At 35.9% G+C, this 19780-nt stretch overlaps 1 protein-coding gene across 15 annotated transcripts in view; it reads right to left on the minus strand.

Moving 5' to 3' along the window:
* SOX6 (SRY-box transcription factor 6) overlaps positions 1–19780 on the minus strand; it is a 641322-nt gene that overhangs the window by 105599 nt on the left and 515943 nt on the right. For 9 of the 15 annotated variants that reach the window (XM_063710998.1, XM_063710997.1, XM_031015782.3 and 6 more), the window contains 2 exons: positions 18760–18839; positions 17150–17272 (listed from right to left, as the gene is read on the minus strand). In XM_063710998.1, the coding sequence (XP_063567068.1) occupies positions 17150–17272; positions 18760–18839 (203 nt within the window). The remainder of the gene's footprint in view (positions 1–17149; positions 17273–18759; positions 18840–19780) is intronic. The other 6 variants (XM_055355890.2, XM_055355894.2, XM_063711000.1 and 3 more) reach the window with 1 other exon arrangement.

A 19780-nucleotide genomic window follows, 5' to 3' on the forward strand; every position in this document is an offset into this window, starting at 1 on the left:
AGTGACTTTGTGGGAGGAGGAAGGGAGAACAAGACAGATAAGCATATAGATATGTAACTCTGGTGGTGATATGTGCTATGAAATATAAAGTGATCAGGTATATGAGTATGGGGTGGGCTGGGAGGCTTTCAGAGAGGTCAAGAAAACTCAGAGAAGGGGACATTTGAATAAAGACCTGAGCTAAGTGAGAGAGTAAGCCATGTCATTATATGAGGATAGCATCCAAGCAGAGGCAAAGTATAATTGAAAGTCCTATGGCAAGGGTGTACTTGTGCTTGGAATGTTTGAGGAATAATGAAGAGACCAGTGTAGCTGAGCTGGGCAAGAGGTAATATGTCAGGTGTCAGAAAGATAGCAATGAGGCCAGATCATGTAGGTCTTATATACCATGAAACCGACTTTGTGTTCCATTCTGAGTTTCTACGAAACACCATTAAAACAACATGGCAGACCTGGAAATCCCTCAGCAATACCCACATAAGAATCTGGAGATATGCCAGGGCTGCCTTGCCTTGGCCCACAATGACTGCCAAGGAACCAGATGCTGTTGCTTGAAAAATAATGTACACTGCCCAGCTTCTATGCCCTTCGATTTCCATCCATAATGAAGCTTCCAAAAGAACACAGAATAAAGGCAAGCATGGGTAACTGTGTAATGACAAGAAAAAGGTCTTTATTTAAATTGTGAAATATATATATACTTGAGAAAATAAAATTGCACAAAAGGAAAGTATAAGATTATTCGAATGCTATTTTTTCACTTAATTATTGGACAGAACAAATATTACTAGTTGGAAATGAACATGCTTATTATATCAAAATGTTTTTACTGTTTTTAAGCTAAACTAGGTATTTAATTTCTCAGCAGACTTTGAAAGATTGCAAACAAAAATCATGCTAATGAACAAAAATAATAATACATAGATTTATTAAATATAAATTTCATGTTAATACTAAAGTAAAATATGTGTTTGTTATAAATATCAAGACATAAGGAAGTATTTTGAATTTACTTATAAGTGATCAGGTAGACTAGACAAGAAATATAAAATATCCTCTTCTTACTTTCTTCTTACATTTTCTTCTGTATTTTTTAAATTAAAAAAAATGTTTTACCCCATTTCAAGGCAACTTTACTAACCATCACTTTTTAAACTGCAAATTATTAGTACTGCCAATTGGAGAACTTCAGCACATTTTGCAGCATGTAAATATGCCATCTGTATCCTACAGTAATACCCATGGCTTACTCTCTAATTAGCTAAAGAAATGATACCTTATATATATCAACCACAGTAAAAATCATTCAAATAGTATATAATAAGCATACAATGTGCTTTATTGTCATTAGATATGATACTGATATACAGCACAATAATCCACCTTGAAAAATTCCTATAGCAGGTAAAGCAGGTAACAGTTAATATAAAAGACTGAAAAAGAAATTTAGAAAAAATGAGGTCTTACAAGTTGCTATGAGAGAAAGAATAGTATAGTAAACCACTCTTAACTAGCTGTGTGATCTTGGGCAGTTATTTAATCTCTCTGGGCCTTACACTTCCACATCTGTGAAAATGGGGATAACAATAGAACCTACTCTGAAAGATTGTTGTATGGAGTAAATGAATTAACATGCAGAATGTGCTTAAAACATAGGCACATTATGAAGACTTAATACTCATAGGCTCTTGTTAGTCTTATAGGTACATCTTCTTTAACAGAAATCACTCTAAAGATCTTATTCAGAAAAATACTTATTGGCATTTTTATTTAATTTAGCAAAAATATATTACTGATGCAAAGATGAAGAAGATATGCTGTCTTTCAGGACATCAAAGATATGCTGTCTCACAGCACGGATGGGAAGAAGACAGGGAGAAAAACATAATATAATAAATGGTATAATGGAAGCATTTACAACTTACTACTGAAACACCATCACTGGGAACAATTAATTTTGACAGAGGAACAGTTAGGTAGGCTTTACTCACAGTGAAGCCCCAGAAAGAGGCCCTTTGTTAACTAAAAGTTTAAAAATAGCCAGGCACAGTGCAACATAGGGAGACCCTGTCTCTAAGACTTTTTTTTAAAAATTGGTCAGGCATGGTGACTCAAGCCTGTAATCTCAGCTATTCCAGAGGCTAAGGTGGGAGGATCACTTGTGCTCAGGAGTTCAAGGCTGAAGTGAGCTATGATTGTACCACGGCACTCCAGCCTGGGCAAGAAAGCAAGATCCCATCTCTAAAAAAAATAATAATAATTTTTTAAAAATCTAGCAGAATTCACACCAGTCCCTGCAATGAGGAAGCGTTTGGGCTAATGGAGTTTCTGTTCTGTATTTAGTAATATCTCTCCTTTCAGCCCATTCTTTTGGACTCGTACCCCTAGACTGTACTTCACAGAGCTAAGATGTTCACACTAAGGGCCAGTGTGGTGTTGAGAGTCTTCAGATTTATAAAATGCACCAGTTCTCTGGAAAAGGAGAAATCACCGTTGGCTCTTCATGTAGGGAACAAGAACTTTCTTTTATCCTTTTTATTGTCAATTTAAAGATGACACAAAAAAATTAAGGAAAAAATCTTTAAGCATTCACAGTACTAATTTAGGGGAGATTTTTCTAAATCTTAATGTCTCCTCTGTGCCTGCCATAACACCCCTAGAAAACTCTCATTGCATGATGTAAAATCACAGCTTTAGTTGGTTAAGAGGGCAGAATTCCAAGTGGACCATGGAATATTTATGTCGCTATGCAGCTCTTTGGAGGAATAATCTTATGTTTTTGTGCCTGTTGTGGGTCAGAGGTTCAAATCAGCACTTCTTTCTGTCACTTCTTATGTGTTTTACTATAATTTACAGTTCAGCAAGATGAATCATAAGACAAAAGTGTCTATTTTATTTCAGCAACTAATTCTAGTTAATCAAAGATTTCCAGCCCAGCAACCCAGCATGAAACTCTGCATGGAAAATATGAGGAGAACAAAGCATTTTGTCAAATAACATATCTCATGATGTAAACACATATGTCTCTTAAAGGAAATTTTATCGTTTCCACATTATCGGCATACAAAAGGAGCATTCTTGTCACAGACCTGGTGCGACTGTGGAGTCATCGTCACTGGAAACAAGAGCCTGATTAGGTTCCCACACAGATATGAATAGACTTTCCTTTTTTAGAGGAATAGCTGCTTTTATTCCTTTTTAAAACAGACTGGTAATTGTCACCCTAAAAACACTGAATTGTACTAGGGCAACATTTGTTTCTGCTCTTTTTTCCCATCTTTTTAGAATCAGCCAATAACATTACTATCCCTTCTGGTTGGTCCTCTTCTGGAAAGTCTGAGTTAATCCACAGCTGTGTGAATGTGAAAAAGGGACACAGCAGGCTAAGTCTGTTGGGTCTCTTGTCTGCTAATAAAGTGAACAGTCTGCAGGACAGATGTTAAGAGGATCTGTTAAATAAGTCAGTGGCAGAGATCCTGACCTCTGCCAAGGAACATTTTATTATTCCAGAAAGGGGCATAATTGCAAGGCATTAACAATTAGAAGAACCATAGCTTTTCTTTATAGATTTCTTACTTCTTGCCTCATCATTTGGTTGAAATACAGTATCAAGGCCCATTCACTGAGAAGCAATGTGCTAAATATGATTGGGCTTAGTATAAACTGCAGATTACAGGATTTCCCCAAATCCCCAGGAAATGGTTGGACCTTGGCTTTGCTTCAGTCTTAAACAGTTTTGTTTATTCAGCATGTATCATTACACTATTTGTACAGTCTCATTTGCCACAGGGTACCATTGTACTAAAGGGACTATCAATCTTACCAAACACAGTGCCTTAACTATTAAATCTAGCGTAATGGGAAATGTAAACTAGAGATCAAATTAAGAGGAATATCACACCATAAAGTTGTTCACTATACTTTATACTACTTTACCATTTACGGTGTGAATAAAATCATGTCTACCACATGCATTCCAAATTCCCTTGTGCAGTGTAAAAGGCACTCTGTGATCTGACCCTTTGCATACCTTTCCAATTTCACCTATGATTGCTCCTGTATGCTCAGGCTGTGCCAACTGTTTGTCGTTTCTGAATGTGCCGTGCTGTCTATTGCTTCTACACCTATGGGTAGCTATTCTCTTTGTCTGGAGTGCTTTTTCTCTTCTCTGCATCTTTGCCATTCTGCATCCTTCCCCATAAACCTGGGGAACTTATACCTCCTTTTAAGATTCAATTTTAACATCACCTTATCCATGAAGATTGCCAGTACTTCCCCAGGGGGAGCTAAGCACTTCCTCCTTTCATAGCATTTCACTCGGGGAACACATCTATTTTAACAATTATCACATTGCTTACTAGATTGTGGGCCCTTCAGGGGCAAGAGTCAAATTCTCTTGATCTTAGTGTGCCCAAAATAGAAAAGAGTGCATACTACAGAGTAGGCACTTAATAAACATTTGAGGAATCAATCTATGAGTGAACTAATTAAATAATTACTCTTTTCATCGTGTTAGCATAAGCTTATATTCTAGCTTTGTCACTGCTACCAGCACTGTAACAGGGTCTTACACTTTTAATGCCTTACTTTGTTTTGTTAATGAATAATTTTCATTAGATTGGTATATTCGATTGTGAAAAAAATATATCTCTACTAATACTGATCGCTCATTGACCCCCACTTAGAATAGGTAGGAGCATGAGATATACTGTCCTCTTGGCCAATTCAGTTGAATTTAGTTAAATTTATGTACAAGAAGCAATCAAATTTAGTTATTTACACTGTTGGCTAACAATTCTATACACCTAAACCAGGCCACAGACTAGCTGTGTGGCTTTGGTCAAGTTAATCTATCTCTCTAGACCTCAGTTTCTTCAACTATAAAATTATAAGATTTATATAGCACTTGACAGTGTACAAAGCACTTTTCACAAACATTTTCTTATGTATTCCTCACAACTTCCCTATGGGGGTATTTTTCCTAATCCCATTTGATAAAAGCTAGGTACCAGGAAGATTAATTTGTCCAAGCACATGGAACCAGTGGTAGAGTTGGGACTTGACCCTCAAAGCCTCTGAAGACCTTTCTAGCTCTGAAAGTCTATGGAATTGTACAATCTCATTGCCTATTTGTGAAGGCTTTATTTTCAATAACATGACATTTGTTTCATGATTAGTGGGAAATCTATGTTAAAGTACCTTAATTGTGGAGTGGCTGTCACTTCTTGCTAAAGAGCACTGTACTGGGCCTCATGCTTTTTGAAACCAGGAACAGTCATCAGGCATAGAAATTAGGACAAAAGGGTTTCAAACTGCCTATACACAATCACCTTGGGCAATCAATAAATCAGTATATATATGTACATACACACATGTTATACATATACACACATCTCAAATGATTAGCCCTATACTACCTGTTCCTATCACTTTAAAGTATTACTCATTTAATTTATTTCTTCCTCAGACTATTACTATAAGATGGTGGTAATTGCTTAGCTTCATTGCTTAAAAGAGTACCTAAGGTACATAGTACATGTTCAATAAATATTTTTCAAATTAATGAATGAATAAGAGAGATACAAGAAGAAGGGTATGGACAAACATATTTACTGAGCATCTACCATGCAGCAGACACAGTACTAAGCAATTTGCTTATATTATCTCATTTAATCCTAACCCCAACCCTACTGAGGGGGTGTCATTATCCCCAGTTCACAGATGAAGAGACTGAGGTTCACAGGAAATTAGCTCATGATCACTTAGCTTTTTTAACTGCAGAATTCTTATGGAACCAAGAAGCACCACTTTCCTGGAACCTCTAACCCATTCACCATTGTATAGACAGAGAACATGTAAGACAGCAAGCCAGCTGGTAAACCAAGGGTAGCATGTTGTTTCAATAAATGGCTACAAATCATCATCTGATGATATATAGTCATCTTCCTGTTTCACAGTGGGGTATGTCTGTATTTGGCAATAGAGTTTCACAATCAGGAAATGGAGGCAGAGATAGATCTAAAATCAGGAGGGTTTGGTTGGATATAGGTGAATGATAGATGACTATTTTGTTCTGCATTTAAGAAATGCCTCTTTATCAACACCATTGATAAATAAATGGAGAAGTGAAGCATTTCCACCCAAATTAGTCACATTTAGTCTTCTACTATTTCAACAAAGCTTCTGTCTCTTGGTCTCAGGATCTCACTCTCTTGCATTCTCTCTTGTGTTATGTCTGAGCCAATGACATAACTACACATTATGAATGTACTGCCTCTTGGGCCCCGGAACAAACCCCTATTTGGCCATGAAGAGGATGTTCTGAGCAGGTGAACAGCAACACTGAGAGAGGATATCTTTTTTCTTTGTGAGCTAAGGAGCTCCTCAACTCTGGAGGGCAATCCCAGTATGGTGAGGACTGGTTGGGGCACATGCTCCATTCCAGTGACAGTAAGTGTTTCTCCTTTTCTTAAAAAAAAAAAAATTGCTTTTTTTAAAGCAGACCAAGTGATAAACTATTAAGAAGCTAAACTACCTTTCCTATAGAGTTTTTAAACTGAGCCTCTGAGAAGGAGTTTGATACAATTCAATGAAGTAATACCTTTGTCCATTTGAGCATTAAATGGCCCATTGAAATACAGCTTAGATGGAGGGAATTTCAAAAGACAGTACTTTCTAATTTTTTTAGAAAATTTCTCTCCCAGCTGACTAGAGCAGAGCTTACAAAATGCAGCTCAATCACTTTCCACAGTCTCTCAGGTCAGCCTCTCACCAGCGTTAATTAAATATAACCCCCTTAGAATACGAGAGGTTAAGTGAGAGCAACATAGCATTCTTATCCAATACATTACTGTGAACATAAATGACCATAATCTGTTTATAAGAAGACTTCTTCTAGCACAGAGGTCTCACTAATGAAAAATTATAAGAGGCAAAGCAACATAATGTGACAACTGTTCATCGCAAAACACATTTTAAACTACCCATTTCCACATCCATTGTGCTTAAATAACACATATCATAAAGAAAATTGGTGTAACAGATGGTTTCAGTTCTGGGTAGCAAATGCTACCAGTTTTCAGTGTGATAAAGGGAAACAGTAAAAGCCAGTACATAATTCAGTCAGTCTCTTACCTAAAGGTCTTCCTTCTCCTCAAGTTAGAGACACTTTCCCCACAAGCTTCAAGTTTTAGTATTTTTTCTTTTTTAACTAGATGCTGTATCTTCTATGGCACAACTTGAACAAACTCTAAAACTGAATAATTGCTGAAACAATATGTTTCTATACTAGCCACTTTAAATTAGAAAAGTCTCTTTAAGCTACAGGTTTATGGTTCTAAAAAGTTCCATGCACTGCCCAGAGCTATTTGTAAATTAAATCGTTTAAAATAAAGCTCTTTAATACTCTATAATTAGTCTTGTCTCTCTGAACATGACTTTACTGTAAATGCTCCTTCTTGACTCTCCTATTGTCCCAAGATTCCTGAGAAGAAAGCAGCCAGGCGATAATTCAACATTATTGCTGCTTCAGTGCACTAATCGCTTAAAGAGCAGCAAAGACTCTGTGCTCTCTGCCCCACAGTTCCCTCAGACTCCTGGCCTGAGGCAGGCATCGTGACCCAGCAACGTCCAGATGTCAAGAGGAATACCCAGCTCCTAATGCAGCAGGCGCTCCATCCCAGTGTGGTCAAACATCTGCTTCATCTGCTGGCATGCAACCTGCTGAACATGCTCAGAGTGCATCCCAGACTAGGGATGGGCAAGGATAGAGCTCCCTAGCTACTCCAGGAGACTCATCAAAACTTTGAAACTATAAGACAGGCCCAGAAACTCTCAAAAGAACAGGGTTCTGGCATTCAGCAAAAACATACTAAACATTTTCCTAAAGGAAAGCCATGGAATAAGATAAGACAGTTTTTATCACAGTAGTTCTACTGCTCATTAAATTCTCTTAGGTTTGATGTTTATTCTGGATGTTAACTGGAAATCTGAAAAATACGTGAACTCTTTGGGATTCTGAGAATGTCATACTGACTTCGAAATTTTTCTCTTTTATAATTTAATTAAGTTGCCTTTAATTCACTTGAATATTATAACAAGAGAAGAATAAATTATACAAGAAAGCTTCTATTCCTATATACCAGTCAACAGAGCTTAACGCCAAGAATCCTGACCAAGAGGTAAAATTTAAAATACACTTAAACCATCTATTACAGTCCTATTTTGTTTACTAGAATAGTAATCTTGTCTAAGTCACTTAACTCTTCTGAGCTTCACTTCCTTCTTCCAAAATATGGGAATAATATTAAAACACTTACACAAAGGCTAAATATAAATTGTTTTTTAAACTGTAAAAGGCTATAAAATAGGTATGTGTTTATACATGTATACATATATGTATGTATATATGTGTACACATATAATATTAATACTACTCATGTTTCTTTTAAAAATTTTGTTTTAGAAAGAAATTCAGTCTCCTTTGTAATATCCAACTTACACATCAATTATAGCTAAGAATGATTTCATTCATCCTATGAGATTTCGGTAACTAGCATCCTATAAAACCTAATGAACAGTTCCCAGGTTCTCACCAAATTTCATATTTACTTCACTGTGAAAGGCAGACTTATATACTATTAAACTAAAAAATAATACTCCCTTATTGACAGCCTGAGTACATGATATGCTTAATACTACTGAAGAGAGTAGAGTTGTGACTGTTCTAGCCGGAAGTGACTGGCTAGAACAAAAGTTTTAGTCTTAAATATCAAAGTGAAGAAAAAAAAACTGAGGATAAACAGTCTAATAGGTCTTAATTTTAAAAAATTTTCCCATCTGGATTGAGGCAGATGGGATAGGTGAGGATATTTCTGTTAAGATGAGTAAGATTTGCAGTCTCATTTCTTTATTATATATTCCTTTCCTTATTTTCTCTTCTCCCACTAGAAGGTAAAATTCTCAGAGGGCAGGGACTTTGTTTTATTCATTGATATGTCCCCAGTATGTAAAATAGGTGTTCTCAATCTTCGCACTATTGGAATTTTAGACTGTATAATTCTTTGCTGTGGGTGGCTGTTCTGTGCTTTGCAGGGTGTTCAGCGGCATCCTCACCCTCTAGACATTGTCAACCACACCCTTGTGGGGCAGGGTGGGGGGTGGGGAAAGTTGCCCTCAGCTGAAGACTGCTGTCTAGTACAGGACCTGGCATATAATAGGTGCTAAAAATTTTTTTTGCTGAGTAATTGAATTAAATTTATTGTGTCAATTTGCTTGCAAACTTTCTTAACTACTTTTTTTAGGGTAGTTTTAGGTTTGCAGCAAAATTAAGAGGAAAGTAAAGCGATTTCCCATATACTCCCTGTTCCCATACATGTACAGTCTCCCCCATTATAAACAGCCCCCACCTGAGTGGTATATTTGTTACAATTGATGAGCCTACATTGACACATCATAATCACCTAAAGTCCAGAGTTTACATTAGGGTTCACTCTTGGCGTTGTACATTTTATGTGTTTGGACAAATGTATAATGACGTGTATCTACCATTATACTCTCATACAGAATATTTTCACTACATAATATTTCACTAAAAATCCTCTGTGCTCTGCCTTTTCACCCCTCTCCTCATCCTAAACCCCCGGCACCCACTGATATTTTTACTGCCTCCATAGTTGCGCCCTTTCCAGAATGTCACATAGTTGGAATCATGTAGTATGCTGCGTTTTTCAAATTTCCTGAGCATGATCATTTATAAACTCTCTTTAAATGTTGATTTTGACACAACTCTAATGATACAGTAAGTGTTAAGTTATTCCAACAGTTACATTCAAAGCTACCACATGTGATTTCAAGTAAGAAGAATTTTAAAAGGATGTAATACTTCATTCTTTCTTTAATTTAAATGAGTAGATAAATTAGAGGGAAAACTTGATAGGGAATTTGTAGGGTGACAGCAGCTCTATTTCAAACTGGCTTCATATGAGCACTGTATGCTTGCACTTTGTATAGTTTGAGATAGTCAAATACACGGATATATTTGAAGCAATAAATTTTTCATACACATCTGTCACTTATTTACTTTTGTTTTAGTTCATACCATTCAAGGTCAATAGCTCTAGGGGAATTGCTGACAAGGCATCAAGGATTATGGTCTAGGTTAATATAGACATTGTAACATCAACCTGTAGCCTGTTGGTTACAGGTATGGTAGCTGGTGCTATAAGAGAAACACACAGTGAGAAATGAACTCAATGCAGTTTATTGGAAATTAAGAATTCTAGTTTAAATCTTTGCTTCTCCAAATGAATATGAAGAGGGAGGCCTTAGGAAATTTATTTGGCTCTAACTTGGTTCCATTTCTTAGTCCATTAAATGGAAATGCAAATACTTGGCTAAATATGCATTGAATGAATATCAGTATCAAATAATTCATGTTTAGAAAACCGGGGGGAAAGTGTTAAATTAGTTCCTCTCAATTTGACTCAAGATGACTCTACTGCTGTCACCAATTATAAGAGAAGAATGAAAAATAGGAACATATATAATGATTTTTTAAAATCCACATACTACCCACATAGCACCTGATACATATTTAGTGCTTGTTTATTTACATATAATTGAGAAAAGAATCCTTTATTAATGCCATTTAAGCTTGGGAAGATACAGAAGAGAATCCAGTTATTATCCTAATCTTTATAATCTAGAACAGCTAAAATAAAGCAAGATGTTTTCAAATCAGTACATTGAGTTTAAATCATTATAAATTTTCCCTGAGTTTACCTGTAGCATATGAACTCTTCTACAAATAAAACAGAAAAGAGGAACTGGCAGAACAGTAATAGCTATGTGCCAGCTCTAGTGGTCAGAAGTGAGGAGAAACCATCCAACTGTAGCTTCTCAATCTCTTTTAATTAAAATATCGTAAAAAATGTCTTTCTCCTGTTCTGCCTATTCTGTTACCTGGAAGGTCAAATATTTTATCATATATTTTTCTGAATATAAATTTCCTAAATGTTGAATATCCTGACTTATTCCATGGTTGGAAACAGAAGTGAAGCATTTTCTAAAATGCTAGAATGTTTTGCTTTCAAACTTTCTAATGTATCCTTAATCACATCATCTCTCAGAATTCCAACGTAGCTCATTACAACATATACATACATGCAGATATATGATACATAATATCAACCAAAAATATTTTAAAACTTCAGTTTGGTAAAACAGGAATAAAAATACCTGTCATTATTTTAGAAATCATCACATCTTATAAGAAATCTATGTAAATGTAATTACATGCATTCACACACTGGAAGCTGCCTATTGAGTGGATTAATTAGTGGGGCTAGAGCTAAATGACTGTTGACAAAAATCTTGTATCAGGAGAGATAGAGGACTACCTTGGTTTTGAGTATAGCTGACTATCCCACCAATCAAATAACTCAAACACAGTGATTAACAGAGCTTATGTGAGAAGAGCCAACTCTCTGAACTTTTAGGTATTACTTTAAAACCAAATAAAAAGCAAATTTCCAAAAGAAAATCCAGTTTATCCAATGTTTTAATTTGAGGGTGGGTATAAACTTCTGCTTCACTGACTACAACGGCAAGCTAGATTTCTAAGCATTAGGAATTGCCTTTATATTTGGCATCCTTCCCTAATCTACCTATATTTCTTTAGCCTCCATTAGGATTCACTTGATACCTGCTTTTCTTAAGAATCCTATCTAGAAAAGTTGTTGACATAAAAGAGTGTCTCTTATAGACAGAGCACTCAACCAAATATTTTCCGGAAAAAAAAAAAGGTTTTCAAAGGAGCTTGGGTCCCAGATGTCCACCAAAGATGAAATGCATTAATTCGTCCATTTGGCCAAATACTGTGCTAGGCAATGCTAAGGATTCCACAGTAAATAAAAGAGAAAAAAAATTCCCTGAATTAATTAACTTACACTCTAGTAGGTTAGACCCACCCATCAGAAGTACTTTAGACAATAAATCTAGAGTAGAATTGACTGCTTACTGAGGTTACTGAAAAGTTTTACCTATTCTGATGATGGTTCAGGGGACATTTGTGGAAATCTAATACATGCTTTATTATTGCATTTATCATTTATAAGAACCCTGAGAATGTATATTATGCTTGTTTTACAATGAAAAAAACTGCAAATGGAGGTATTTTGTAACAGTGCAAGACAACAGAGCAAGAAAGTTATAGTGGAAACTCTAATCCAAAGTTCTAATTCCATAAATGGAGTTAATTCAATTAGCCTACAGCTCATCTAAGCCTAGTTGTAATGGTCCTCCCAAATTCCACCACACTTTTAAAAATCAAGAAAAGAGTCAGAAGGGTGAGTGAAGGCTGATTAAGAGAAAAGCATGCATTCTCTTCAAAGCAGAGCCCCATGGTTGGCATCCTCAAAACAAGCTTTGAATCAGTTCATTCCTCTTTCTCCATTGGGTAGCCAGTAATAGGTCACCCTAATCATCTATTTATTCAACCCTCTTCTCTATTAGAAATCGCAGCTTTCCAAGACTGCCCAGCAAAGCTAACTCCATCACCCTCCCATTCCCCCACAGCACTGAGGCATCTTTACAATTGCAAATAAGAAGACAGGGTACAACAGACAGTGCAGAGCCTCTAAATACAACATCATAAAGACTCAGGCTGAAACTGAAATAGAAATACAGCATTCTCAATGCTGATGGGCACTTCTTTACTTTCCATTTGTAGCACAAAAATTGACAATATCATTTAAATAAAATATGTGCTTGTATTCATTTTTGCAAAAACTTCAATTGTTCTCCTCCATCTTTGCAAACTTGGCAAGACTTCAGTAGTTTCATTTAAGAATAACGTATGGTTGACAGGTTTTCTTAGTGCTTTAAGACTCTAACTATATTTCTTTCCTCAAATCTCCCCTAAACTACACATAAGACCCATCAAATAACAGTGAAAATTGCATTTATATTGACATTTTTAATTTTCTTATACAATTCTTTCATTTAGGCTACTATCCATACTATCATTATAAGAAATAGTCTGTTAAAATATGTTCCAACTAAAGCTTAGTGAAGTTTAAACGCTAGACAAAAATCATTCTCTGAAGCTAATGAAGACAGAAACTCTGCCTGTAACAATATTAAGTTTGTTTTTTCTGGTGATTCAGAGAAGTGAGCAATCTGTCAGTAATACATTGAGTGAAATTACTTGTCTTGGAGGAATAACTACTGACAGCCGCTTTATCTCAGGGCTGACCCAAACATCTTCCTGCTGACAAACAAATTACTATGTCTAACTTTGAAAAGGTAACTAGCTTGCTTTAATTTTGATTGGTCTTTCAGAATCCCTTATACATATACTGAGCCCCATCCTTCATTGTATTTTTTTAAAAAGGCAACAAAAGTGTTTTGGGGGGGACAGGTTTGAATTAATAAGTAAGAAAAAATAGTAAGAAAAGAATAACCCTATTATTTGATGCTAAGAAAAAGAACTGATATGCTTCCTTCCAAGACTGTTATGTGGATGTAACTGGTAAGTCTTAATGTCTACCCAACATTAAGACTGGCAGTGCCGCCAGTGACTGACTGGGTGAGTGAACACATTACTGAGACAGTATAGTAGGAATTAATTTTCTTCAATAAAGTGATTTTTAAGGCTCATATATTTCACAATCTAAACATATGTCACTGTTTCATAAACAAAATAAATGGATTAAAATAATACATTACCAATATGCTGACACATGGAGATATTTTAATTAGAAATTCTTAAGCTGTGTGATATCTAACTGCTGTATTTGCTAAAGAGAAGCATGCATCATTTAATAAGAAGGCATGAGGCAGGTGGATCACTTTGCATATGGTACCAGATTTTGTTTAATATAAGCTACAACTATGAGGCAACACTACTCCCCATTAAAAACAAAACAAAACAAAACAAAATTAAGGGTCTATCATATTGAAAGTAACCATATAAAATGAATAAATACACTGAAGCCCCTTTTTCATTAAAAAAAAAAGTCATCCAGAGCTTAGTTCCCACGACAATATTTCTTCAGAAACAATCTAACATCATCACTATTTAAAGGCTAAATTTACATGACTGCCTCATTATACTGGTTCCCTTTCCTTAACATTCTTTTTGACTTACTTAAGGACCAATGCTAACATTGCTGAAGAAAGCAAATGGCAACTGGTCCTGAAATTTATACGGGTGAGAGAACTGGAATAAGCAGCAGTATAATATATTGTTTACTGTAGCAAGTGCCCTCTGTTCTCTAAAGGTCAAAAGCATTGTAACCTTAGAGTTACAGTTTCTGATTGTTCCCAGGGTTTAATAAATTATCAAAATTAATGGTTCAAACCCCTCAACCTTCAGATATATGAGTATTCATGCCTGCATCTGCTGAACTGTTCAACTAAAAATAGCACTCTTTGGCCTTCTTTCTCCTAATATTGTGCCCCTGAGGCAGAGAAAACCATGCCTTAGATCAGCACAGTAGTATTTTAAAAAATGGTCTTTACGGAATCTTCCTTATTTTAAAGAAAGAAAGTAATGGCATATGCTAATATAAGGAGAGTCTTTCAATTTTAAATAACTTTTCTCTACTTGATAAAATTTCAGGGTATACTTAATATATACCAAATATTGTTAAGATTTACCCAGGCTCATTAATTTTAGAAATGACAACCTTTGAAGGACAAATTAACTGTAACATGAAGTAGAGAACACCATTTCTGAGTAATGCATGCAGTGGGGTGGGGGAGTATATGTGTTATAAGCTTTCCCTCCTAAGAATCTCTGTTTAGAAATAAAACCAGTTAATATCATTGTAATGCTTTCTAAGTAGCAATAGTTTATCATGATCATGTTTCTTGACATAACTGTGACATTTTAGCTTATCAAAGGAGGGGAGAAGACCCTAGCTAGAAAAGAAAGCAGATTTAAATAACAATAAACCAAGATATTATTAAAATATCCCTCTACCCTCGCTCAAGATTTAAAATGTTACTATCTAGCACCTTAGATATGGGTGTCTACTATGCTATTCACGGATGTCCCAATAAACATGCTATACTCATACTAGGAAAGTTTGGGAAACCCATCTTTTAAACAAGGTCGATCTTTTCTAACCAGTGTCCACATGAGCAAACAGATCAAAGGTTTCCTGACATGCAGGAAAAAGGTGCAAAAATAGGAGGTAATAGAACAGAGCAAGAGTAAATAAAAACTGAGGAAACTATCAAAGCATCCAGATTTAAACTGCAAAGCTATGAAGGCTCTTGCATTAATGGTTTACCTGTTTAGCCTAATTAAAGTGACAGACACGTGACATATGCTGTGCTTCTAGATCAGCATCACTACGGCACTACAGAGCTCTGACACTCATATGCATGACATCATGGTTTCCAGAAACCCAACAGAAGCCAGATTTGACACATCAGGGATCAGTGATGGTGTGGGGGTTGGGAGTGGGGGGTGGGAGAGAAGCCGATCTGAGTGAAAAATTAGGCAAAAGAAGAGACTGGGTAGAAACCTGGCTAAGGGAAGATTGATGGGATAGAACACAACACTTCAACAGAAAATCCAAAAGAAAAGTCCAACAGGAAAGTCCAACAGGAGAGAAAGAAAAGTCCCACCAGAAGAGGAAACAGAAAAGTCCAGCAGGAGAGGAAGTCTTGAGTTTGAGCCAAGGCTATCTAATTTCTCATTCTTCCAGGCATTTAAAAGCTCTCAAGCTGACTGTCCTGAGTAGATAAGCTTGCTAGTTGTCATCACACATATAAACTTGTTCCTAATGTCCAGTCATTTCTTTCTAGCTCTCCTAGGCATAGATTTTCAGAATGCCCAGAAATGTGGTACTCACTCTACAGCCAAAAGAAAGCCTTAGAAATTTCTTCTGTCTGTATAGAAGGCAGGAGATATTCTGAAAGTATGTGTCTAATCATGTCTGAGTGGAAACCCCCTCTCTACCTCTTATGTCAAAGCAAAAGAAAAGAGGGAGGCAGTTAACAAGCTCTGGAATTCTACCTTAGGCTACTTCCAAGGGGGTCTTTGGTCTTGTCTCTTCCTTCTTCTTAGGAGTGATCATTCCCTATCATTTTCCAAAAAGGTAGATTCACAAGCAGCAGAAAAGGTAACGTCAAAGGGACCTTTCATTGACTACATAGTGTTTGAGCTATACAGACCAGCAGAGCCATCAGAAGCTAAATGTACATCTTGCTAGATGCAATTATTTTCATTTTTGGGTTGAGTTTCCCATCCTAGGTTGGAATACAAAATCTGCTATTATATCTAACCCAGAGAATTAAAGTGTGTTTCAGTTTGAGGTAAACTGTATCCACTTTTTTAAAAATTCAACAGATAGCTGGAAATTCTCCAATATGAGAGTCCCAGTGAGGGACCCCGGTGAGGCAGAAAAGGAATTAAGCATGAAATTGGAGAGAGAAGGACTGGGTTCTTATAGAAGAAAAGGTCTTGGTTTTCATAAGCCATCTTCTCTCAGTGGTAAGAATATCCCAACAAAACAACAAAGGACTCTACTGGAAGGTGAGATATGAAAAGAATACTACAGAAGTTTGTCTTGGAAAAAGCAATCATCCAGGCCCAGGCACCCACCCCTACTTCATTCTGAGAAAACTAAGTACGTAGAATTAGAAATCCTGGGCAATAACCTTGACTCAACGAATATTTTATAGCCTTGGTTAAATAACTTAACCTCTCCAAACCTCAGCTGTTTTATCTATACAAGCAGAATTATATTTGATCAAATTTACAGGGTTATTCTATGGTCAAATAATTTTTTAATGTTTAAGTATTTTTTTAAAAAATATTATACAACACTATACATAAGAAAATATAAAAGAGTGAGGGAAGAAACATGGTTTTGAAGACACTTATAATGTAAAGCTTTTGTGTGAATATATATGGCAAAGAACAATCTTAATTCAGGGGCATTGCTTTGGGATTTGCTTTTTTCTCTGAAAGAAAAGGGGCAAAAGAAGAGCCTCCTTAGGAATGAGAAAAAGGGAAAGATTAAGTTCAGTGTTTAGGTTGAGTGTTTGCCACTTTAAAAAAAAAAAAAAGCCTAGAGTATGACTGAACAATCCAGTCCCCAACCCAATGAAGCATCAATGGAAGCATTCATACCTCAATCTGTTTGTGGTTGTAAGAGTGGCCACCACCATGTTCAAAGGTGTCCAAATTCCTGCCAAAACGGTCACTTAGGCCCTTTAGCCTTTGGTTAATTTGTGGGTGGGAGACATGACCCTTCTGTTTAGTAGCATATTCAGAAAAAAAAAAGACAAAACATACTGTCAGAACTCATGAAACAGAATACATATTTCTAAATCCAGGGTATTGACCACATCAAAAAATAGAAAGTAGAAAGTTTAAGACTCAGTTTCTTTCTTTTACAGAAATTCGGTTACAGTATCAAACAGTGGCACTGATTTCTTGTTTCTGCCTCTGACTCAAGAAGATACTCAATAGCACAGCTATAGGAAGAGAAGAAATATATTAGGTTTATAATAGTGAGGGTTCTTTTTAGACTTGCACCAACTATAGTAGGTTTCAGTGTTAGTAGCGTGAAAAGTGAAGGTTTGCAAGAGAGGTGAGGTTGCTGCTCTTCTTAGGCGAAATTTCTAGCTCTGCTAGGCAGCCCATAATGGGTTACATCTTTATAACTTCCTGGATCATGACTCATGACAAAATTTCTCAAAGTATTGCAGAAATTCTTTATTTGCAGATCCAGTTGGAAACATTCAAAATGATGTTTTTTCATGGGACAATAGTTGTATACTTTTTATGTTCAAGTCACATAGAGACTAGCAACACAAAAATAAAAATGCTTCACCAGATGCTATTTTGTAGATAATTTAAGAAAACTCAAAAATAATTACAGTATATTTTAAGAATAAAAACTATCTTTAATAAAACTTTCTACTATATTGAAGTCAAGTTGTTGATTATCTTATATTCTCTAAATATCCAAATACTGAATGTTTCACTTATTTTAATGATCTCAGCTTTTTGTTTTTATTAATACAAATATACATTCATATTCAAAGTCAACCTCCCATTCAAGTGGTAGTAGTAGAAGGGTATAATGATCAGCTATTCCTATTCCAAACTCACTTTATTGTGAAGAAGATAAGGTGTAAATGATTTTTCAATCAGCTTCCAAAACACTTTCCCCCCAAGTTTAGCTTTATAAATAAGAAACACCAATGCAAAATTTATCAGACTCCATGCCCTGACTTTTGACCCTAGAAAGGGTGAGGATACACATATTAAGGAGCAATGCATTTACAATTTACAAAATAATTATCATGTAATTTGAAAATAACAACCCCTTATTCTATGAGCTACAAGAAGGAAAAAATATCCAACATCATTTTTGTTTCAATTTTTATATGTAAAAGCTAATCTGGACATAAGTGGAGACACAGATGAAAAACTAACAAGGAAAAAGCTAACATGTATGCAGTAACAACTAGCCATTGAAATTGTAAAACTATTCACTCATCTGATAGAGAATACATAGTATTAAGTCCTAATGTGATCTTTTCCTTTAAAAATATTGAAACTGGCAGTTTTCTCTTCTATTTGCATTATGGTAAGCAAATAAGGTGTTAATCCTTCTGGGCTATGCTTAAAAAATTATTTAACATTCAGGCCATTATTTAGCATACAGCTGGTTAGCAGTTTTCCACTAAAGTACTGGCTCATATCCCACATTTTTTTCTTCTGGCACTTACCTGGAGCTGTAAAGGGCTGAGTCCAGAAGCAGCAGCAGCTGCCATTGTTGATGGAATGAACTGTACGGGGTAGTTATCACCTGTCGGAAAGAACAATGCATACAGGTTTAGACAATGCACAGGGAATTGCAGCAGACAAGTACAAACATGGTCCTTGGATTGCCTGAGCTTTACAACATTGCTCTAAGCCCAAACATCTGCAGAAACAAAAGGCTTAGTTGGGCACAGACTTGCAGTGCTGCCTTGGAACTTTTTGTTAACAGATAGCTGGTAGGCAAACTGGCAAAACATGAATGTGATGTTAAAAAAACTTAAATGTGCAATTCAAGCATGTTCACTCCATTGCGAATCTTGTAATACATCATTTTTTAAGAGTAAAAAAAATATCTTGAAGCCAGGCTGACACTCAGTACACTGGGAAAGCATTAAGGCTTTTATATTAGAACAACAAAAAGTTTTGGCTTGGTAGGCAAGGCAGAGTATTAGAGTCCAAAAAGGGCTCTGAGCTATTGACTGCTCATAATTCTAAACCTTATTTATTAAACAAGTTTAAAAATTAAAAAATACAACCTCTTCAATATGATAGGGCTGAGAGGACAGCTAATCGTATCTTCCAGCATTCTGTGAAATGTCTGGTATCCCCATAAGTGTAGAAACCACGTTTGTCTAGATTAACCTCTGGTACTGTACTGGTGGATCCTAGTACAGAATCGTGCATACTAAGCACTTATCAAACATATTTTAATGATGCTTTGATTAAATAAACACGCATTTTACATGGAATATCTGTACTAAACATCTGGTAAAGAGTGAGTATGGTTCAGCAGAGATGAATGCTATATCTTAATGTGTTTCTGACTTCAGATCATTCCTAAAAAGGGAGACGGAAGTACCTTCTGTGACCTAAGAACACAGGCTGTGTGCAGTAACCTGAAGAACCAAAACAAAGTAAGGAGAAACATATCATGACAGAGGCAACTGAAATAAAAATTAGTATGTGTGGATAAATTTCACAATATCA

This window comes from Gorilla gorilla, chromosome 9, assembly GCF_029281585.2.
Source record: "Gorilla gorilla gorilla isolate KB3781 chromosome 9, NHGRI_mGorGor1-v2.1_pri, whole genome shotgun sequence".
NCBI lineage: Eukaryota > Metazoa > Chordata > Mammalia > Primates > Hominidae > Gorilla > Gorilla gorilla.